This window comes from Aythya marila, assembly GCF_965140915.1.
Source record: "Aythya marila genome assembly, chromosome: 9".
Taxonomy (NCBI): domain Eukaryota; kingdom Metazoa; phylum Chordata; class Aves; order Anseriformes; family Anatidae; genus Aythya; species Aythya marila.
Genome location: NC_139050.1, coordinates 5,284,758 through 5,308,315, shown reverse-complemented (window position 1 = coordinate 5,308,315; position 23,558 = coordinate 5,284,758). Strand labels below are relative to the sequence as shown.

Genomic DNA, 23,558 nt, shown 5'->3' with positions numbered 1-23,558 from the left:
CTGGGCGCTGCCACCGTGTGAGGCTGCGAGGGCACCGCGGGGTGGCAGCGGGGCTCGGCTGAGGGGGAGCTGCGGGTGTGGGGCTGTGCCCGGAGCCGTCCCCGGAGCCGTGCCCTGAGCCCAGCCGTGCCCGGAGCCGCCTCCCCGTTCCCGTTCCCGTCCCCGTCCCCGTCCCGGTCCCCGCCCGCCGGAGCCGCGCCCCGGCCGTTGCCGTGAGGGCAGGTGGCGGCGCGGTGCTGGCGCCCGGCATGGCGCTGCGCTTCGCCCCCGTCAGCGTCCCCCTGGAGCGGAGGATCCAGACGGTCGCGGTGCTGCAGTGGATCTTCTCGTTCCTGCTGCTGGGTAACAGCCTGCCTCCCCCGCCATGCCCCAGGAGAAAGGGGACAGGAGAGGAGAGGAGGGGGTTTCCTTCTGTTCCCCGAGCCCCGGGCATCGGGCTGCTGAGGGGCTGCTCCTGGGCTCGGGGTCTTCTCCTGGCAGGGGGCTCTGGATGCTTTTCCTCCTCTGGGTCTCCTTCTTCCCATGGAATCCTTTAGAAATACCTTCCTGAAATGCTAGTGACAGCACCTCCGCGGGCTGCCCACTGGGTTTCTGAGAGAAATTTTTAATGATCGTCACCATAAAGACTGCTACATCACTAACGCTGCTCACGCTGATCCTGTCTAATAACTCCGTGTACCGTAGTTCAATAAACTTCTTGTTTAAATGGGTGGTGAGTTTGAATAAAGGTTGGCAGTGAACTGAGAGCCAGTAGTGCGACCGCTTCTGTAAACTAATGCAAAACGTACTTTAAGAAAGCTTTCCTAACAATTTTTCTTAGTAAACTCGTTCCACTGATTGTTCTTCTGTAGCGAACTTTCCTAATATCTTAACAGGCTCTTATCACTAAACATCTAATCGTAACAGCAAAGCCTACAGGTAGGTGTCGGGAACTTGCTGAAATGAGCCGCTGGAGGAGGGAAGCTGGCCCTCGGTCCCCTGGGACCAGGTCCCCGACCCTACAGGTTGGAGGGAGGGCTGTGTGGGATGCCCTGACCCAAGGGATGCGGTGACCGCCTGCCTGTGCCCTGCTGCCAGCGCTGGAACACCTGACAGAAACCTGTGCTTTAGGGTTACAAGGAGAAAAAGAGTGTGCGTATCTGCCTTGCACAGCTTGGAAATCCATTGTCATTCAGGTGCTGCTCTGATGTGCTTCAGATGACTGTTGGGTTATGTGGCCGTACCCAGGTCATTTATGTATGTGGGGGAAGCACAGGGGATATGGAGCATCTTCACAGGCTTATCCCGAGCGTTTGGCTGGTTTATGTTACCTCTAAATTATATGGGGTTGGACTATAAACTGTTTATGTTTGTGGCTGCCCTGTAAATAGCCCATGGTTTTTATTCTCTGTTATTGAGTTAAATCTCGACGCATCTCATTATTCCAGTCTAAATAATGCAGTGGATACGAGCGGCAGTGGAAGGAAACAATTTTTATCCTAGCATATGTGGTGACAATGCTGCCACCTCCTTGAGGAATATGGGAAGCCCCATCCCTCTGTGCTTCCTTGGAGTGGGCAGCAGAGAATCCCCCCTTGCTGCAATTCGGGGGGAGCAGGCAGCTGTCTGCTGCAGCTGGTGCTGCCTGGGAGGAATAAGTGTCAAGGAAAGTCAGCAAGGAGTGGGTCTCACAGCTGCTTAAGCTGAATACAGTGAGTACACACAACCATGAAAAAATCTGTTGGCAAATGCCCCCACAGAGGACAAATTAATGCTAATAATAATCTGCTTTCATTTATTTTTAGAGCTTTCTGGGGTGACTTTGTCATTTTGTGTGTGCATCCTTGCAGTTACAGGTCAGTCAGAATGGTCTGGTTAAAAAATTCCATGTGGATCCAGGAAAAATCAGTCAGTTGGCTTCAGTAACTGTAAGAACTGAAAAAGATGTTGGTTCCTAATGTCATGGATTGCAGTTATGCGTAGATGTCCTTTACCCTTTTGTGTCTGCTGAGCTAACAGACATGGAAAGAGTGTTTGTTTAAGCTCTTGAATTCAAAAGTGACTCTTCAGATCGTGCAGGCGATACCTAGGCACAAGTGAAATACTGTGTGAATTCATGGGGAAGGTCAAGGGGGGTTGGTGGTGTTTGGGTGGGTGTTATCATTATTTTTTCTAATGCAGCTGGATCTAGTTTATACCAAGCAAGACTTTTCTGCAGATTCAGTGATTCTTATATAAAAATCAGTCGGTAACACCAGATGATAACCAGTGATTTGTGTTACAGGTATCATACAGTGTTTCTGTTTAGAGCAACGATTAAATAGGGTACTGGCTTAGTCCATAAAGTTGTCCGTTGAGGATGCGGTGAGGTGCCACAGCTGAATAAAATAGCCTAGTAGGATAAATGATGAAGTAAGAGAACTCTAAAAATTAGTGCCTGGAAAGACAGAAGCTGAAGCAGGTAATGACATCCTTTAAATCTGCTAGGTGGCATGGGAAAACGTGGTTTGTTGTGCAGACTAAGCTGTAAGGGGGATGTGAGTCTGTTGTAACTTTGAATCCGTGATGTGACTTGGATAGAAGACTCTGGAAATCCAGCATTGTTTTTCTCTTCCTGGCTAAGAGAGGCTTTAAAGTAGCTAAATTTAAAGTAAAAAGTACATTGTGGTGGCGTTTGCACCTTGTTCTCCCTGGCACCTTGGTTGCAATGCTGCATGGTTTTCTTAGGGCATGGAGCTGATGTTTGAGAATGCCTTCCTGCTTGTGTGGCTAAAGGCTTTGCACAGTTTGGCCAAAGTACACGCACGCGATAGCTACCTCAGACGGCAAACCTCAGCTTGCAGTTGCTTATCACCACTTGGAGAAAGCGCTGGTCAGTCAGCGAGCAACTGGTTAAGTTCTGCTCCTTCGCACTGCTTACTGGCCTGCGCTACAAACACGGTACTTCTGCTTTAGAGCGTAGGCAGAACAAACCTGCCTCTGCCTCCAGAAAGCCGCATAGATGTACGGAGCATTTCATTAGATACAAAAGGAACCTCCTTAAAATTCAGGGTGTAAGTTCCCATGCTTTCCTGCGCTGTTACTGTAAGCTGCCAACACTTCCCCTCAAGCAGAAAAGACGAGTTTTTATTGTAGCAGTGGGTCTTCTGTTGGTTATCCAGGAGCATGAGTCCAGAGGCAAAAATGACCTCTAAAATACTGTAAGTGATGTCTAGCAGCTAGTCTAACAATTTCCTGCACTGTGCTGCCTGAAACTGCCATGTGGAAGTGCAACAGGCTAAAATAGTTTAGGTGAAGTTCCATGAAAGAGAAAAGTGTCTCAAATGGGCTTGTTGCTTTTAAAAGAAAACTGCCAGCCTGGAGTCTGGGAAACTAAAGCTATCAAAATTGAAAAACAAGGAACACTAAAACTGCTGTTTCTTGCTGTGTTAAGCAGAAATCCAAAAAAGCTTCAGACTCGAGCATAATTTCAAGTCATAAGGGTTTCACTGCTGAAACAGCAAGTATGCGAAGTGTTGCAATTTCAGAGTACCTATTTTGGAAAAAAAAGCTGCAAGCTGCGGCTTTGATAAACGCATTTTTCTGTCTAATTACTGTCACTGGATGTTCATCGGCTTGCCAAGGGACTGACAGTCCCAGGGCAGGTCTGGCGCCATGCCGAGCTCCTGCAGCGCCTGATGCTGCACGCTGGTGTCTGCCTGTGCTGTTGTGCAGCCAAACCCCAGGCAGAAGGTCACCTGGAGAAAGGAGACCTGCAAGCCCACAAGTGCTGCTGAGACGACCAGGGGCAAGAGCAGAGGTTGCATCATTCCAGTCTTCCACCCCATTCCCAAAAGCAACTGTGACGGGCCATGAATGCAACAGGTGTCACTGGCGTTCAGTGCGAGATCTTTGTTTTTAAGCTTGGAAATCCTTTCCTTAAGGTTCCTGACTGAGCACTTTTCACTAGGGTTAGTAGAACACCTGATGTCCTCCCGCTAGGAACCTGTGCAGGTTTTCTTCCTCTTGCAGAGTAAGCGAGCAGCCCTTTACCCGTGGTACGGACACGAGGTGTGCAGGCGAGCCGTGTGCCTGAGCGCTGCCAGGCTGTGCGCGAGGTCGCTTTGTTTCGGGAGGTGCTCAGTGCCCGGGCAGCAGCAGGTAGGTCGAGGTGCTCCTTTCATGCAGTGAGATTCGCTTACGGTGCTGCTGTGCAGGTGCTGTACCTTTTGTTGTTCACGCTCTGTGATCTGCATAAATCAAATGGCAATTGGACCGAATAAAGCTATTTTACAGAGATGGGGGAGAGAGGGTTTTTAACCTTGTCAGCCAAGGGGACTGGGGTTTTGTTCTGAGGTGAGGAGGTGGTCGGGAAGCATGGGACCTCTTTCACAGCTTGTTTTCTCCGTCCAGCAGTGGTGGGGCTGGTCTTGTCCTTACTGGGGATCTAGGAAGTGACTGCTGCATGTGTACCCCTGTGTTTATTTGTAAAATACTTAATAATAGAAAATCAATACAGAACAGAAGCTATACTTTAGTATGCATGAAGCCACAAAATAATATGCTAAAGGCACTGGTGTATATTAATGTGCATCCTGTTTTCTAGTGATTAAACTTCTGTGCATGCAGCAGGTAGGATGAAACACTGAATTTGGCTGGAGACAACTTTGAGTTGTGGGTCCAGCTTCCCCAAAATAACAGAGGTGATGAAACACTTGCCACAGAGTGAGATATTGCTGCTGCAATGATAGGTGACTTCAGTGGTGAGAAAGCAGGTGTGCAGTGGGATGTGCTAAAGCGGGGAAAAAAAAATAAATCCTTTTCCCCAAACATGTCTTGATGTTTTGTTATCTGGTGCTGGTTTGATTGGTCAGCTGTAGCTGGCTAACTAAAGCCACTATCTCATTATTTTATTTTATTTTTTTTTAAACTTGCAGCACTCGGAGCCCTTCCTGGCACGCTGGCTGATATTGCTGCTTGGTTTCACGCCTCTCTGTGCTCATCTCTCCCTGACGAGCACTGCTGGCCCTCAGGCAGGGATTGGTGTGTGATCACAGGGCATAACAGGGTACCTGCCGATGCCTGACTGGTATTTCTAGGAACGCTAGCGCTGCTGCCTGCCTCTCAGGGAGGGAATTTAGCCGTGTCTGCGGGGATGTAAGTGCAGAAAAACGGCTGTGCTGCGTCAGGCATGAGGACCACCTACTTGGCATCCTGTATGTGAGCATAACTAGTACTGAATGCCTGAGGAGGAGTAAAAGACCTAGGAAATACGTGGACTAACACATTATTTGGCTTGCTGTCTCAGGATTTGGTAATCAGTAACTCAGGGATTTACCATATCCAGGCCGCTCTATCTAACAGTCAGTAGTGCCTAATGCTCCGTATCTCTTGCTTATCAGTATTTATCGCTGCAAGGTCTGCTTCCTTGGGAACGGCAACCAAATTCCCGAGTAAACAAGCCCTCAAACCAGCCTCCAAACCTTGGCATCCGAGGGTTTGTATTTGTTATCGCAGTAGTGTTGAAACACAGCTCACTTGGTAGGAATGCTGAAATATCTTCGTGACTGGGACTGATACCCTGAGAAGGGACGGGTACACATTCAACACACGCTCACCTCCTTACCACCTCAGTCCTGCAGATGGCTACCAAATTCACGTGGATTTCGACAATTTTAGTTTAAATAAGTTCCCCCTTATTTTTGCTGCGGTAATATTTTTTTATCTGGGAGTCTGCCACAGGTAGAAAGAGGCAGCAAGTTCCTGTGCTTCTGGTGGAAACATGCTTGTAGGTGGAATTGTGCAGACTAGTAGCATCTAAACAGGGTGGTATTAGCGTTACATACTCCATATTTTAGGGACTTTGAGGGTAAAAGCTGCAGAGCACTACTCTGTTGTCTTTGCAGATTGCCTCCTGTTAAGTCTTCCTTGGGTGTGACTGTTGGAGTTCATTTGCTGTATGCATTACTTCATTTGAGTTTCTACCCCTTGCTTTACCATCTGTACATAGCTCAGAAAGTATTTCCAGAAGCTAAGGTTGGTGGGTTTTTTGTTTGTTCATTTTTTGGTTTTGTTTTCTCTAATGAAAGAAGCCACTAGCAGGCAGAACTAGTTTGTAATGCCAAAATCAACTTACCACTGTTACCTTGCAAGATAATAGAGAGGAAAAAATGCTCATTAGGGACTAAATCATCACTGTGCAGCTCTCTGCTTTCCCCCCAATGTTCTGTTCCTCAAGCAGCCAGCTCATAAGCATTGCTGCTGCGAAGAATAAGGCTGAGGAAAGCTCTGCTCTGCCCTAGGTACGTCCCTGTGCTTGTTAAGGAATATGCCATCTTTCATTTTTCCCCTGTGGCCGGAGAAGCAAGACACAAGATTTTCAGCTTGCTTTTTTCCCCTGGCATGCTTTATGTATTTGTGTGCACGTGCACTCCAAGCCCAAAGGAGCAGCAATATTACAAATCCCATCTCTGCATGTGTATTGACGGGAATGCCAGTGGCATAAAGATGTCCTGCTTATCTCACCCTTTGTGGGATGAGCTTCAAATCAGTCAGCTCTGAAAGCCTCCAACCGATTTAAGCCGTGGCAGCACAATGTGGTTCCAAAAAGCTTTGCTAAGGGCACCCGTGTGCCGTTGTTCCAGCAGGACCTGCAGCGTGGTTCAGACCTGAGCTGTCGAGCAATCCAGAGGTGTGAGCGGCTTGCTTTGGGAAGCAAATGGACTGAAGTCGCTTGTTACTCCGCTGCTCTGGGGAGCCTGTAGTGTGGGTTGGATGGAGACCAGCACCCTGGCCACTGAGGATCCGCCTGCACCGGCTGGACGTGGTCTGTGACTGCTCTGAGGGCAATGGGAGGCTTTCTGCCCGTGGGTGAGCTTAGGCTTGGTGCCCAGGTGTTCGAGCATCCTTGGGCAGGACAGCTGCTGGTGCTGCCACCTAACACTACTGGTATTAATCCAGGTTCAAGAGAAAAAATTACACTGGAAGTGCATCTCAGGAGGATACAAAGAAGTGACAAATTCCAAGTCATTTACCTTCTGCCTAGAGTTTGTTTATAAAATATATGTAAGGTAAAGTGGCCGCCATTTATCTGCTCAATGCCTTCTCTGAAGGAGAGGACACTGGTTTTGTGTTTATAGGCACGTTGGTTTTGAGTCACCGGTGCTCAGCTCACCTTGCTATGAGTAAATGCACTGAGATGATGAGGAGGTGCGGTGCAAGGAATTTGCTTTGCATGTCTCAGTGTGAGCGCAGTAATAATTGGGTTTTGTCCTACAGCACGCCGAGCTTCTCCCAGGAGGTGCAGGGAGCACACTGCACTCCTGCCCCTTTGGTGCACCCCGTAACGTTGGCTCTGTCCTTGCTAAAGCAAAGCAGCAAGCGTGCTGATCTCCACATGTGTTTGCCTGCACAGCACTGAACAGTGCTATCTTGCACTTCTCGCTGCTGATTTAATTAGCTCTCTCAGCAAGGATGCTTTGATCCAAAGCCCCTTTCAGCTGTTTGGCTAGGTAACAGATACTTAAAAGCCATGGGATTCTGCACGGAGCCAAAAGTCTTCTGAAAGGAAGGCTCAGAAATACAAATGCTCACCAGCTCGTGAGAACTAAAAGCTCATTGACTTATGGCAATTACAAAACTTCTCGTGCTTATTCCAGCTTAGTGCATGAACCTTGTCATCTTGTCCAGATTATCATTGCTGCGAATTTCTGTAGTTTCAGGATTCATTTTTTTAAAGAACAGATAATGACTTTTCCTCCAAATGCTCCTGTTCCCTATTTTGAAGTGTTGCCCGCGTGGGGTACCCAGGGAGTCCTCCCTCGGGAGCAGAGGTGAGTGTCCTCCTTCACCCACGTCGCTTGTCCTCTGTTACAGGTGTTCCCCAGAGCTCACTTGCAGTCTGGGGGAGTTTTCCACATTGACTTTGAAGGTCTGTGGGTCTCAGTGAGCCGTGGTATTCTTCTAGAGCTTTTGCTGAGGTGTTTCTTTGTGTGAGACCAGGTTTGCCTGTTTAAGCAGGAGGCAGTGGGCTTCTGTACTGACCGTACCGAAGCACAGAGTGTCCTTCAGACAGTGGTGTTCGATCCTGTTTTGACTTAGGGTTGTTCCCTTCTTTCCTTTGAGCAAATGCAATTCCGTATTCTGCTGATTCCTGCCAGAAATGGGCATTTTCATTCATTCCTTTCCTACACAGTCTAACGGGCAGCTTTTCCTGCTTTGTCTGCTGCTCAGCTACCTCACAACGATATCTCCTGGTCTGTGCTGCAGGCACAGCCGGGCTAGGAGCAGGGATAGGCTGGGAGAAGTTCAGAAAAACATAAGTACACACGTTGGAAGAAATAGAGGAGTGCGCATAGTTAGGCTCTGATTCCAGCAGCTCAAAACCTGCTTGAGGGAATCTGCTGAGAGTTTTCAGCTCCCAAAAATGCTGCTAGAGAAAGTCTTTAATGAAGCTGATCTGAACTAGGACAACTGGTTTTTAGTGTTGGTTCATCTGCCTGTTTCAAAGTTTTTGTTTCTGCCAAGGTTAACACTGTGTTAGTCAAATTATTGCCTGATGTAATTCTTCCAAGGTTTCACCCCTCTCTCCTCACTGAGGTGCCTGGCCCAACGTGTTTCACCTTTTAGGACATACCAGGATATTGCCCTCATGAAAGCCAGTCAAACGTGGGACATACAAAGCAGTTCTTAAAAATCTGCCGTGTAAAATGCCACAGAATAATGCCTCTGTTCTGCGGCTCTGCCAGTGAGGACTGGGTCCTGTTTTGCTTGCTGTCCTATAAATATAGGATGCCAAAGCCCAGGCTCCCTGGAATCAGAGTACCTCTGCAGCTGTACTCTGATCCATGACCTGATGCGTTCTGCTCACAAGAAGCCAGAGGAAGCAGGCTGGTTGGGTGTGCTGCAGGGCAGGGAGCAGCGTGCACCTAGGCACTGGCTTTACCTCACTGCTTATAGCTGCCTAATTTGCTGCAAGAGTGCAAAATTCTGCAAATCCTACAAAAGTTAATGTCTCCATAGGGAGTCTCCCTGAATTTCAGGTTTGAGCCCCAAAGTAACGCGTTCCGTGTAATAATTTTTTCCTGTCTTTTTGAACTGTGCATAATGCACTGCCTGCATGTGGGTGTTGTGGGAGGATGCTACAGTCCTCATTAACCTGTGTCTGAAAGTAGCAGGGCTTAAAACTGGTACTGTGCTCCCACAGAAATGGTGAGTTTCTGATTGCAGTGACGTGTCCAGACTGAAATGAAACCTCGTGATGTTTTGGTCTTGTCTAGCACATCTTCGTCAGTCGCAGAGCACTTTCTGCAGGGAGTAGAAGTACCAGCCCTACTAGATAGGTAGAGAAACTATGAAGCAGAAAGGGAAAGTGATTGCCCAGCAGCATTCCTATTAGAAAAGAGATCTTGTTGCAGCCTTCTCCTTTCAAACCCCTCCTCCCATCTTCTTCTTCATGGGAGCATCATGTCTTTGTTAGCTCTTGCTGCCTCCTTTTAGTCTGTCCTAGGTAATCCAGATGTTACCTCCCAAATGTCAGTGTTCACCCTCACCACGGGGAGAAGACAGCTGTGCTGGTTCTCAGCTCGTGCTTTTGTTCTATTAAAAAATCAAGCATCATCTTAGGCTGATTCCCCCAGTTGTGCAGAGTAAGAAGTACAGGCTGAGGTGATGCATCCTTGGAGGTAATTGCCTCAGTGAAACAACATTCACACGAGGTGGAACAAGCCAACTTCAATTTGTATACGTTTTCAGTAGCATCCCTGGTAACAATGTGAGGGCTGGGAATTCAAGATCTTAAAAAAGACAGTCGTGATTACTGCTAGTTGTGATATCTTTTTTTTTTTTTTTTTTTTTTTTTTTTTACCTCTTTCCTTTTGCAGCACAGTTTTGCTGTGGATTCTTTGTGATCTTGATTTTGGGCAACTTCTGGTTCCTTGCTGTTCTGTACCTCGTGTGGCTCTACCTCGACTGGGAAACGCCGTGCGCTGGGGGCAGACGGTCCCAGTGGGTCAGGAGCTGGACTGTCTGGAAGTACTTCAGGGAATACTTCCCCATTCAAGTGAGTAAAAGGTTTCTCACTGAACTGTAAACATTTGAACAGAGACAGTTTGAATAGCCGTGAACAAGGACTAATGTCTAGGACTCATCTGTGGTGTGATTATAATGGTTACACCATTTAAAATCTTTTTAAAACATGGGAAACCTGAGATTTAGCATCAGAAATGGGCAGGGGAGGGGGAACGGGGGCTGGATTTCTGCTTGGACTGTTGGGACACAAGACAGTGCCTCAGCACAGTAAATGCTTCAGAGATAATTTTTGGAGATTTATCTATTTAAACTTCATTCAGCTCTAAAACAGACCAGTAAAGTGCTTGGAAGAAAGAAATGAATTGTCGTTGGTTCTGTATCCTGTCGACCTGCAATTTCCACGTGTTGTTTTTGAGAACCCCTGTGAAATGAATATTAAAACATCCTCCACCATCTCTCTTTTTCAGCTTATAAAAACTTCAGATTTGAATCCCAATCACAACTACTTACTTGGCTTTCACCCTCATGGGGTCCTGGTAGCTGGAGCCTTTGGAAACTTTTGCACGGGCCCAAGTTTCAAAAATTTATTTCCTGGGCTTACTCCGTATCTGCATATTATGCCCATCTGGTTCGGCTGCCCCTTCTTCAGAGAATACATAATGAGTGCTGGTAGGTAAAATCAGAGTGTCTCAGCTGTTCTCCACATTGTAGCTTCTGCTTCAAATGTAAGGTCTTCTGCTGTACCCACAAGCTGTACCTAGAAGTTATTTCACTTCAAATGATCAGTGCTGAATTTGGAGTGCTGGCACTAACTGTTATGCAATGAACTGTTGTTGCAAAGTAATTTTGAAAGGTTTTACTAATTTTGCTAAACTGTATCATGTATCAATATTTAAAATGGATCCTACTGGAAGTCTGAGTTGCTCTGTTGCATCGTATGTGGCATATGCAATGCAGGTGGGTCCGGTGCAAGGAAGAGCTTTACAGCAGGAACAGCTCACAGTAGTTGTTCTTCTTGCAAGACTGCTCAGAGAATAAGGTCTATTAATAGATTGATTTTGTTGGGTGTTAATGATGGTTATTAAATCTGAAATGTTATGGTCAAACACCGTATTTCTACCCTTTACAACACCATCTGAGTTAAACAGATAAGGTCAAGTAATTGCTGGTCATTAGAGTATTACCGCAAAATTTTGCCTAATACTTCTAGATGTGGCAAGAAGGGGAGCAAGGGGAGCAGGAACAGGAGCTAAGGAGCCTGTGGCTGAACTGATTTCATCTGCTGACTTTCCCTGGCCCCACAGCGAAGGGGAACGGAGCCTCCAGCACCTGTTGTATATAAAAGGGTCATGTTTGTCATTGGTACTGCAGTAATAAAAGATACAAATAATAAGTAATAGAGTTTGGGGAATAGAAAAATATAAGCGAATCAGAACTAGTGTTCCTCTACAGTGGTTTAATACAGGAGTTATTTTACTTAAATTCATTAAACTACAGCATTTGAGTAAGTACGGTCTGCAGGACAAGAGTAGGTTTGGGAGACAGATCTAGCTTTCAGTCCTCCCTGCAACATGGACAGTGTGATTTCAGACAAACTATTTATCTGCTCCCTGCGTGGAAGCATGCCAAGGGTGCCCGGATTGATACCGGAATTGCAAATCCACGTGCACTTCAGCATACCAGAAGCGCCTTTCAGTGCAGATGTTGTTGTCAGAGTTTTTCTGAGGCTTGCAAGGTTAAGGGATTAGTAATGTTGCAAGATGACAAATTTGAACATTGCCTAGCCTGGAGGTCAGTTTACCTCTTTTTGCCATCTTGACCTGTAGAAAAAAGCATTTATGTGCTAGGCAAGAAATAACTGCAGTAAAAATCATGCTAAAGAATAGTCAGCATCTGAGCATGTTTTTCACCAGCGTGCAGCTGATAAACCAGTGTTTTATAATTTGACTCATAACCTGTATTATACCAAAGGGGATCTTTTGCTCCCTGTGTCTGAAGTCTGCCGGTTGTCCTTGGGAAGAGCAGTCACAGCATTACCCAAGCTGCTGTGCAAGGGAGAGCGGGGAGCCGTCCCCTGCCTCCACTTCAGCAAGGAGAGGAGTTGGTCCTGGGGAAGGACAGTGCCTCTCGCTTTCTCTTCCAGGGAAAATGCATGCTGAGTGGTGAACGAGCATCACTCACAGGATTCGTGTCCTGGGTCAGCTGCCTTCTTCAAAGCAGCAGTGACTGTCAAGGAGTATATGGCAAATGGAAATAGCTTTTTACTGAGTTCTCTGAACTTGCCCCGAGATCCAGCTACTTCTCTTGGTGGCCAGCTCTCAAAACTAGATCACAGTCATTGTCTTTGTTGTGACATGTTCATAATCCATTTTGTAATGTCTGCAATAGGAAAAAAGGAGGTGAATCCTTCCCTCAGCATCCGGAAGGGCACAGTTGGATACCAGCCCTGTAAAAACAACAACACAAAAACAAACCCAAAACACTACAACAACAACAAGCAACCAACCAAAAAACACACAAAATGAAAAACAAACAAAAAACCACAACAACCTAGATTTGATTTCTAGATTGTCATTTAGAATATATTAATTCAGCACAATATAACTAAACATGGCTTCTGGGTGAGTGGTACCAGTGTGAGCCTTTTAAATAGGACTTAGGCACGAAGTTGCTCTGGAGGGGTCGGCTGTTCCTGTTAGGAAGGATGCTTCTCAGAATAGCAAGCTCAGAGCAAGGTCTGAGTCGATGCTACAGACTCCTACATCAGTGTGCCTCTGATTAGAAGTAGTAGCATTGGCAGGAGCACCAGGAAGCTATTCTAGCCTAAAGAGATTAGCCTAAATAAATGTGAGTGACAGGTCCTGGTTACTAGAGAATAAGCTGATGCAGCCACTGGGAATTGTGCAGCGGGGCCTTTCCTGCCTCTTCGGACACTGCTGTGTCCATGGCCTGAGGCGGAGCTGCTGCTTGTAGCTTTGAGAAGAAGGGTACAGCTTGGCACTGTAGGTCCTCATTTGAGTTAACAAGTCCTTTAGTCATTCCCTTAAACCCTCTGTGCTTTATGGCTTTTGCCTCTGCTTCAGCACAACCTGCTGCGGTTGAGCTGTGCTGTTCTCAGACATAGAAGCAGAGGCAGAGTTGAGCAGCCAGCCAGCCGAGACAAAGCTGGCTCTTCCTAAAGATCTCAAACTTCTGTGGTAGGCGAGCAACATTTTAGCTCATTGGTGTGAAATTAAAGGACTTAACTAAGACCTAATCTGTCGCATAGTGAGGGTGTTGAACCCAAATCTTTCAACTCAGTTGTGCTGTAACTGTTTAGAAATATCATTTAGACATCATTTAAAAATATTTTATATATTCCACTGTACTTGTAAGTGAAGCATCTGTGAGTGACTCTTGGAATGTTTGCTCCTAAAGGGATGGTTTCAGCCTCCAAGGAGAGCGTCTCGTACGTGCTGAATAATGAAGGAGGTGGCCACGCGTCCATCATTGTCATCGGAGGAGCCGAGGAATCCCTGAATGCACATCCTGGAAGTTTGACTTTGAACGTCCTCAACAGGAAAGGCTTTATTAAAATGGCCTTGAAACATGGGTAGGTTTCCCATCTGGCCTGTCCCAGTAAGCACGCTTTGAATACAGAGTCTTAAATATAGTACAAATTATGTGTAGTACACTCAGAATTAGAATTTGAAAGAGCTATTTGTGTATGAACGTGCAGATATCTGATGTAAGAGCTAGTCTGTACACCTCGATCCAATCTGGGTGTCGAAAAATCCTTTTTGTCTTTCATAATTTATGAGCAGTAGGTGGAGTTATTAGCATATCTTGGTGATCTGTTTTAGTTGTTCTATATTGCAGTAGCAAAAAGTGAGAATTGTGAAACAATATTAGTAAACCTTGGCTTTTATTGCTGACCGATGCAGATGTTGTTTTCTCTTATGTAAATTGGAGTTATAATAAGACAGAATTTTCTTACCACTCTAAGCCAAAAAAATTTAGAAAGCTAGACCCTGTTTTATTAAATCGCCGTAAAATGTATTCCAGGAAGATTTCTTTTCACCTTTATTCTGAAGACTTTTTTTTGATTTTGAAGATTGTTGTTTACAAAAGTATGTTTTGGGGAAATTTGTAATGAATCTCAAGAAAAACTAGCTTACTTCTTACTATCCAACATCTATCAGTATGTAACTAAGCAGAGAGAGCATTAATATCTTTTGAATGCTTTATACAGCGTGAGCTGTTGTTTATGCTGAACTACTGGAAGTATTCGAACCAATGACTTATTCCCGCTAAGCTGTCTGTTAAGCTCCCAGGATTATACATCGACATGCAAAACGATAAGAAAACAATATTAATCCTAGACAGATCTGTAACATTTTTTAAATTACTAATTAGAAGAAAAAAGGTGGGCTCTGAGAAGAGCTCTGCTTTCACAAAGGATGCTAAGGTAAATTTCTTCTAGAAACTGTCATGTGTCAGAATATTCCAAGAAGGTTTTTTCTATATATGTCACTAGGATTTTCAGAAAAGAGCTGTACCCTGGTAAAGTAACATTTTAGTGGAATTTGTACCCAGAAACATCACTCGTGTATTTAAATTGGGACTTTGATCAAAGATGCACAAAGGTACTAATCTCTGTTCAATTGCTACTAAATTCATGAGAAGTTTTTATTTATTACCATAATGTTTGGAGGATTATTTAAGTCCTTTTTTTTTTTTTTTTTTTTTTTTCTTTTTTTTTTTTTTTTCGAGCATGTCTGATCTGTCAGTTCACAAAGGCTGGTATTTATCTCTCATCTAAACTGATTTGGATTGAGAAACTAGGTACTCCTGTGCCATTCGAGGCCTTGATTTCAAGAGCATCCCCAACACATGACAACACTCTCAGGGCACTTACAAAACACAATAATGAACACTTTGTTCTGTGTTAAGTTCAGTACTTCAAGTCATGGTTCTCCTCTTAAAGAAAGGCCTAATGTCTGGAAATAATGCCCTACCTGACTGACTTACCTACACCTCACACATGATCATCCTAACCACTAGACTACGAGTTATTCTGGGTCTGAGCACCTTCTAGACAAACAGCCTCTGTGTGAACTGTAGGACACCTGACTTCATTTCTGTATCTCTGTTCTGGTTTTGGACTGTATGATGATAGGACATGATGAGACTCCAGCAGCTACAGCTCCTGCAGCACTGTAGGCAGGCCTGAGATCCTGTGCCAAAGGCATCCAGTAGATGCTTCTGCTTTTATCATTTGTTTCTAACAACTAACAAAATCTGAAATGAACTTCCAACTTGTGGAAATGAAAGGGCAAGGGAGGTCTGCAGCGTGAGGAGGGTGAAAAGAACACATGCTGTAAGTATCTACGTATCTTTCTGGTGCTTGTGATCCACAGCATCAAATACCAGGAGAGGAAAGGGTAGTGCATAGACCAGGAGTCCTGTGCTCCCTGGCCCTGGCTTTTACACTGCCAGTACAGAAAAGTTCTCATTCCTCATCTGGGAGCTCATCAAATTTGCTCTTAAGTATGAAAGCTGAAGTCCTCTGCACTTCTGGAAGACATTTTGGTCCAAGGTAATACAGATATCTGATATGAAGTGAAGAAATTCTAAAGATATGAAAGAAGTGATGAATCAGCTAACTTATCCTTAGTTTCACAATCAGAAGTTACTTATTTCTCTGTCACAACCTCCTACATAGTGTCTTGCAAAAGTCTTTACCATCCAGATTAGAAGAAATCTCACAGTCTTGGGGTGCTATTGCATCACCAGATTTTCCTGTTTGTCTTAACGTAGTAGTAAAAAAATGGAGTATTTACACAGCACATTATGTACCAGGCTTTCCAATATTTTCTTTACAGGTGGCTGGGTGACATGTTGTATGAGAAACCACCCCCTGAGCAGACACCATTCAGGGTAGTGAGTGGGAATGACAGTATTTGGGGATCTTCACGCTTGAGAAACTATAGAAGCAGTTGTTTTGTCCATACAGGAGAGTTTTGGTTGTCCACAGTACTTTCCAGACAGCTCTGTCCTAAACGTATCCTCCTCAGTCATTCAGAGCTTTGTGATCACTCATCTCAACAATATTATGGCAATGCTACTATTTTACAGTGTTTTCTGAAAGATAGTGTAAGCTGAATGGAATGAATGAAACTAAGGCTTCAGTAAAGCAAATAAAACCTCTCAGTATCCTTCAGAGACTGCTTGGGATTGCTCTGGTAGGGTTTTCTGTTGTTGTTGTTGCTTTATTTTTGTTTTTAAGCTTAAACTGTGTAGAATACTGTTTGATCAAGCTCAGAATTTATCTAAAACATACTGCAGTTGAGGCTTTAAATATAGTGATGCTTTTGCCTGTTGGAGGTGACTGCACTGATTCCATCTGCCTAAGTTGTTTGTTTGTCCAGGAGCTAGTCAGTGCCCTTCCTCCCAGCCAGTTCATGAACGGAATGAAAATTCATTAGGCTGTGAAGGAGCCAGAATGAGTTAATATAATTTCTGTGAGTATGATTTGACCTCTGATAAAAATAGATCAAGGCTAGTTTTCGAAGAAGTCTGGAGGAAGTAGGATTTCACTGGGAGTTGGACAGTGGGGGAGTTTGGCATTGTACTTGTGTTTGTATGGATGTCTGTTTTTTATCATGCTTTTTGTGCTGAAATCAAGTGCCTGCATTATTCTAGTCAAAAGGCAGAGGAAGGCTAAGATCTGTTTCTGACACCACCCAGCTGGGAGCATTATAAGGTTAGCAATAAGGCTTCTTTCCTTGCCAAAGGAGAGAATACAGTGGAACAAGGGTGGACTTGCTGAAATAGTGGTGGATTTGATCATAATTATGATGCATACAATTATTCATTTTTTATTATTATGAATGATCATAAAAGGTTGTAATGGGTAGCAAACAGCTAAATACTGTCCAAATACTCAATGCTACTTGTTGTGAATGACATTTATTTATTTTTTTGAAACAAACCCAAAAACCCTACACAGCCAAAAAGCAGCTCCCTATCAAAAGAACTGAATACCTGCTACTGATACGTACTAGAGCTGCTGAAGATTTCTGTGCTGGTTATTGGGAAAGTTTCCACACTGCTGATGTGAACCACAGTGCAAATGCTGGCTGGTGTGGGATCCTCACTGTTCATTGTGTTGCTTTACAGGGCTCATTTGGTCCCAGTGTTTTCCTTTGGCGAAAATGAGCTATTCAAGCAAGTTGCAAACCCCAAAGGTTCATGGCTCAGAAACGTACAGGAGAAACTGCAAAAGATAATGGGCTTTGCTTTACCATTGTTTCATGCTAGAGGAGTATTTCAATACAGTTTTGGCTTAATACCTTTCAGGCAACCTATTCACACTGTTGGTAAGTTCCTTTTGCCTTTTCTAATGCTTTTGCAAATATTTAAAAATGCATAGATGTTCTCCTAATATCTGTATAAATTTATAAATCTAAGAAATATCTGGCTACTGTGCAGCTAAAACAAGTACGTGAGGTTTAAAATAAACCTTTGCATATATATATATAAATTTTTTTTATTTTATTTTTAATTCCTCTCCTCCCCCATGTCAAAGGAGGAAATCCTTTCTCCCTTTTCCCTTTCTGTCCCAGAACAAATAGTATTGTTCATTCATAGTTATTCCCAGGCTTATAGCTGCAGCAGTCCTCAAGGAAACCAAAGGAGTTGTCCAGCCCATACCAGAGGGCTGACACAGCTCTGCAGCCAGTGCTGTGGATTCTGGGTGCCACAGTTATTTTGTAAGATGCCCAGCATCTTCATTTCTTAGCCCTGCAGTGAAGCAGCGGTGGGATGTTCCTGGTATTGCACAGCCACTGCAGCTGCACTCCAGGGCAAGGCTGCTGGAAGGAGCTGGTGTTGTTCTGAGCTGATGCTCACTGGGACTGGCAGGGACGGAGGCCTTCAGCTCCCTGTGATGTTTCCTTCCGCCTCCCCCCCCCCCTTTTTTTTTTTTCCTTGCTATGGAAAGATCTATGTTTAATTAAGAACACGCATGCCACGTTGACAGGCAGTTTGGAAGAGATTTTTCTTGCAACAGAACTTGTACGATCTCGTGAAATCCTTTACCTTTGGTGTCTCTGTTTCCTCATGTTTGAAAACTATTTATTACCATCTCCCTGCATTCGTGGGGGGAGTTGTGGTATGGCTCAAAGCAGGCTTAAAAGTGTTAGCTCACCTACCGAAAGTTGCAGAGTTGTACTGACCTCCACCCAAGCCGGTTAGCTGTGTTCTTGTGGCCAGGTAGCTGAGTATCCTCCTCCTGGAGCAGACACTAGCTCAGAAGCTGTTGTCCCTAAAGCAAAGAAAGACAATTCAGTAAAAGCAAGGTCCCTGAAGTCCCTGAAGTGTGCATGTTTAGGGCTTCACAAGTGAAGTAACTTTGCTTTTCCTGTGAATTATTACTGCTTTTCAGAAACAGAATCAGCTCTAGAGTATTGATTTGAGCATTTTGCTTAAAGCCGAATCCGAGGAAGATCTGTGTAATTTCTAATTCCACAAGAAATTCTCTGCTCCCGGAACAGACTTCTGCGGAAAGGCTTGGGGCGTGGTTTGATGTTTCCAGTCAAGCTCCAAGATCTTCTGCGTCTGACGTGCAGTGATTCCCCCCCCATCAAAGTCCTGCTCCAGCCAGGGCCGGGATCACACCCGTGTAGGCCCTGAGAGCTCTTGGCAGCTGAGCCTGCAGCAGGAGTATGCAGAGTGGCTCTGGCTGCACTTTCCTTCCCGTTAATCAACACCACCCAATTTGAAGTGGCGATATGTGTTGAAAGGGATTTTCAGGTGCTTTTGAAAAAGCTCCTGGAGAGTGCTTTTAACTCTCTGTTTTTCTAGAAGGAAGTTAAAAGAAGATTTAAAGATTACTTCCTCTGCAATCTTTGTCAAGTCTATTATGCTCTCAGTGCCTCCATTTACTTCAGTGAAAGAAGAGCAGCTGTCAAAAATTGTAGTGAGTGAACAACGTGAGATCGTGGGAAGTCTCTGTCAGCAAATTGGAGTTTTTTCAACTAAAGCATTTTGTGGAGGAGGCTGCCCTCTGGACTTGTGTGGGCTTACCTCATGTTCCCTCCAGACCTGACTCCAGGTGAAGAAGCGTGATAGCAGGCTTCGCACAGTGTCTCGTGTGTGGGGAATGTTCAGGTTGGAAGAATATTTGTGAGCAACTTACGGTTCAGAGACACCTCACAGGGTTTGGGGGTTTCAAGTGCTTCCTCTCCCTAAGCTGAGGTAGCAGATGAAATTTCTGGCGCAGGTGCAGTGATGCCCATTTTGTATAAATTGGAGAATATCTCCATTTCCCTCAGTGTTCACGTGTTTGCGAGCTTGTAGGCTTCACTCTTTTATCTGAATTTGAACAACAGAGAGGGAAAAAACAGACCCAGGGTCTAGGTTTGTGAGAGGCAGGATGAGGCCTGAGAGCAAGAGAGCTTGCTGGGAGCTGGGCAGAGCCATCAAAGGGAGAGCAGTTTTACTCAGAAAGAGATGTCAACGAAGCTAACTCTGCTGTTGTGTTTGACTTCCAGTGGGAAGCCCCATCCCTGTAAAAAGGAACTTGAATCCCACCACTGAAGAGATTGAACAGCTACATGCGGTATATCTACAGGAACTACGAAAATTGTTTGAAGAACACAAAGGAAATTATGGGATCCCTGAGCATAAAACTCTTATCTTTGAGTAGTAAACCACAATCCGTCATTCTAAATCTCATGGAAAAAACTACTGTATGCTGAAAGAGTTCTTTCTTGCAATCTGTGTTTTGCAATCTGTAATTATCCTTGTGTAAGGAATAATTTTAGGAAGGGATTATTAAATAGTTTATTGATCTTTATTTTATGAAAACAAAAAAAAGCATCCTAAGGGTGCAAGCCGTGAAGCCAGTGCTGTTTTGAGTTGTCCTTTTAGGTTCATCTGTACTAGAAATGCCAGTGAGAGACTCGACACTGATGTTCTTACTACCATGGTACTTCACCATAGCCTGAGCAGAGGAAATTGCACCAGCATGAGAGCAAGAGCAGGAAAAGCGTATATACCACAGAGGTCTGTCATTAGACATTGGGACTGTAACCAACATGTATCAAACACAAGTTGTCTTCTTAATGTCAAAAAAAAAAAACCCTGCTGCTCTTCCAAACCAAGTTGTGTATTTTCAGTAGATGGCTATTACGAGCCATTTGCATGTGAAATCATGAATAAATGAGTTTTCTGCCTTGAACAGGATATCAGCAAAAGCAGTTTGTCCAACCAATGGAGCAGACCAAACGCTGTTTGCAGGAAGAACAGAGTGTTGAGTTACTCTGTGCACATATGTGCTGGGTGGGGGTAAGCACTGAATAATGCGACTTTTTTCAACAGCTGTCCAGTTTGTAAGATGAATCAGCTTTGTTCAGTAGTTTTAGTCTCAGAGAAGATGGCAGGCACAGGACAGAAGTACACCAACGAAGCTAGTGTGGGAATCATGAATTTCACCTCTTACACAAATGAAAAGTTGTCATATGCCAAGCACTTCCACACAAGGAAGGGGAGCCCAATTTGTTCAGTCTAGTTCTGAAATTTCACCAAGGAAAGTGTACTTGATTTATATCTTCTTCCTCACTGATAGATGTGGGGAAATACGTGGAAAGCAGTGCCTTGGAGTGACAGCCGTAATTGCCAAAGCAGTGGGAGGACAGCTGTAGGGTGCGGCAGGTTAAGAGGATGTTTGGTGTGCAAACCAGCTGCCTAGATGTGAGAGGTTTATCTGAAATGTGGATATCCATCTAAGAGAAGAAGAAAAAATATCTTAGCCAAACTCTTTTTCAATTAAAGTGCCTAGGTTTCTGAGATGATTTGTAAAGAGAATTATAGTATAAATATAAATATATATATTTAAATGAAATTCTTGTATTTGTAAATGCTTTTCATCTGTGTGTGGACTTTGCAGACCTGGTTTTACTGAAGTGTTTGGTTTGCTCTAAGCAGTTTTTGCTCATTGGGCAGCATGGGGCATCTGCAGTGGGGTCTGCTCAGCACAGGTGTGCTCTGGGAATGGTGGTGCTGGCACCATAAGCACAGCTACATTGGACACATCTGATTCTCCTCAGGAGAAACGCAGTTGGAATTTTGGGAAAAGTTAAAACTTTGTAAAGAAAAGATCATAGCAAAATGAAGGTCTTCAAGGAAAAGGGTCTAAATATTTTGACTCCTGAGGAGTGGATTCCTTATGAACCAAAGCCCCAAAGCTGTGTAGATACTTGCCAGACAGACCAGATGTGTGTTGGGCTGGAGTTCCAGAAACCCTCCAGCAGCAGATTGATTTCCTTAGGAGGGCCGATATATACCTTCTGGTATATAGCAGTCATTCAGAGGTGACCAGCCAGTGAATCCTGTTCCCACTTTCTTCAGGACTATGGATGTCTCTCTGGGAGCCAGGATGAGAGCTGGAATTCTTGCTGTTGCCTTCCCAATGCTTTTGGTGCCTGATGATCACTGTGGTGTAGACGTATCACTTCTTCCTGCCTTGTTCCTCTCTCCCTGGGATAAGATCTCTGAAGAGCTGTATGTGCAGACAAAATAAAGAATATTGGCTAAACAGGGGAGTTACGAGCAGAGCTTGAGAAGAGGAAGCACTATGAGTGTGAATGTTTAACATGAATTTAAGATCAGGGCTGTTTCAGCTCTTGGAAGGGCGTATGTCTAGGGAAGTCAAATGTGGCAGGTCTGCTACCTGGGAAGAGGCCTCCAGCATCCTGAGTGCTGTAGTGATGAGCCCTAAATAATCACTGACCCATTTTGGCTTAGCCAGCTATGTGAAATTTCCTTTGGTTTTGTTTTTTGCTGTCTGTCCTGGTGAGGAGTGCTGATACAGTCATGAAAGAAGAATTTGGAGTCTGTGTCAGGCTTCCGTCCTAAATCATCTGCTCTAGTGAGATATTTCCTCTCATTTTCAACCTGCTCTTTTCCTAATACCTTAATGATATAGGAGCTCAGGATGTAAATTTGAAAGCATTAGCATTGGGGTGAGGATGGGAAGTGATTGTAATAAAATCAATTTAGCTAAAAATTCTAAGGAATATAAAGATACTGATTTGGGGGCAATACCCGGTCCAGAGGGTACCCTGCAAATAGGCTTACTTCTGAATTCCATGAGAAAATTATTTGTGGGCTCTGAATATCATTCATAACTGGCATAGTTAGAACAAGTAGGGATTGTGTTGCTGTGACTACTAGTATTTGTTATGCTTTGTAACACGGGAAGATGGAGGAAAAAAGAAGTCTTTGAGCAATATGAGTATTTTTTCTTCTCTATAACTACTGCATATTGCCTGTGATGGTCCTTACAAACTACCTTTTATTAAATTTTCTACATGTTTAGGCCAATTTTAAAATACAGTATCAATCTCTAATAGGCATGCTGTCTTCTAAAATAATTTGGATTTTACAAATCCAAATAATATTTGGATTTGTAAAACAGCCCTGCTTGAACACCAGGTTGCTTCACAGCAACCTGGAAACTGTAGATCTGTTGTGATGCCCACGCTTACTGTGACTTGCACTGTGGTGTGTTACTCGTAGTGCCTTTTAATGAGATGGGTAATCCCAGGGAAGCTAGTCATCTATTAAAAAGATAGATGCTTTGCATGTTTACCATTCAAATACTGTTTCTCTGATGTGCTCAAGCTGGCAATGCCTGCCTGTTGCCTTGTGAGTGAACATCTCTACCAAATTTGATTCACAAAAAGTCTTTAAGCAGCAGTCCTTAAGATTTTTTACTTCCTGAACTACAAAGCATATTTTACACTCTTTGTAACTCTTCATGACACCAGAAAAATATGAATGTCAGTTGTATCAATGACAGATGTGGCAAGATGGTGCAAGATAATAAAAGTTTATACCAAAGAATGCTTGTGTGGACTGGAATTCAAATATTTGTCACTACTATTCGATACAGGATTTGCACTTCATCTGTCAGACACTGGGAGCCTGACTGAACTCAAGAGGTCATATTAGAGGAGCTGTAAGGCAGTGCTTAAATAAGTGGTCAGTGAAACTGGATGGATTGCTTGCTGCAGTCTTCTGAGCAGTCACCTGAAGCCAGGTTCCTGCTGATGGTCCAAAAGAGCTTGAGGAAGAAGGGATCCATGGCAGGGGAAAGGCTGTGAGCTGCAGCTATCCACAGCCAGAAATAGTGCCAGGGAGATGCAACAGGCAAGCTAGAGCACAGGAGGGTGGGTGACTCCCCTGAAGAACTGGGGATAGAGCTTTTAGAGTTGAATTCAACTGAGTTTAAGCGTAAGTTTGAATTTTACGTTAAACTTGTATTGAAGAGTCAAGCTCTTAGTATCAGAACCCCAGAAAGAACAAACCCTGTAGAGGCTCCACTTAACTCTAGAAATTGGGGAACTAGATAGCCACTTGAAGTAAAATAAATAAATAAAATTAAAAACAACAACAACAAAAACAGCATTTTTCTATCAAGAAGAAGAAAAACAACCACCTTAAAACTGATGCCTTTTAGTTTTTATGTTAAAAACAAACAAACAAAAAACCAAAAACAATGCTTATACTAACAGCTCCACTGG

At 44.2% G+C, this 23,558-nt stretch overlaps 1 protein-coding gene across 1 annotated transcript; it reads left to right on the top strand.

The window, feature by feature from the left end:
* Window positions 1-155: 155 nt before the first annotated feature.
* On the top strand, window positions 156-22,855 carry MOGAT1 (monoacylglycerol O-acyltransferase 1). The gene is made up of 6 exons (XM_082767546.1): window positions 156-342; window positions 9,840-10,018; window positions 10,455-10,656; window positions 13,405-13,579; window positions 17,149-17,348; window positions 19,524-22,855. Exons 1-6 carry the CDS (start codon window positions 249-251, stop codon window positions 19,676-19,678), a joined length of 1,005 nt encoding a protein of 334 aa, XP_082623672.1. The 5' UTR covers window positions 156-248; the 3' UTR covers window positions 19,679-22,855.
* Window positions 22,856-23,558: the final 703 nt, after the last annotated feature.

Excerpts from the sequence above, each read along its gene's own strand:
- MOGAT1 (XM_082767546.1), top strand. The coding sequence starts at position 249 with ATGGCGCTGCGCTTCGCCCCCGTCAGCGTCCCCCTGGAGCGGAGGATC. Across the intron at positions 10,019-10,454 it reads GGGAATACTTCCCCATTCAA|CTTATAAAAACTTCAGATTT; the intron begins GTGAGTAAAAGG and ends TCTCTTTTTCAG. Across the intron at positions 17,349-19,523 it reads GCAACCTATTCACACTGTTG|TGGGAAGCCCCATCCCTGTA; the intron begins GTAAGTTCCTTT and ends TTTGACTTCCAG.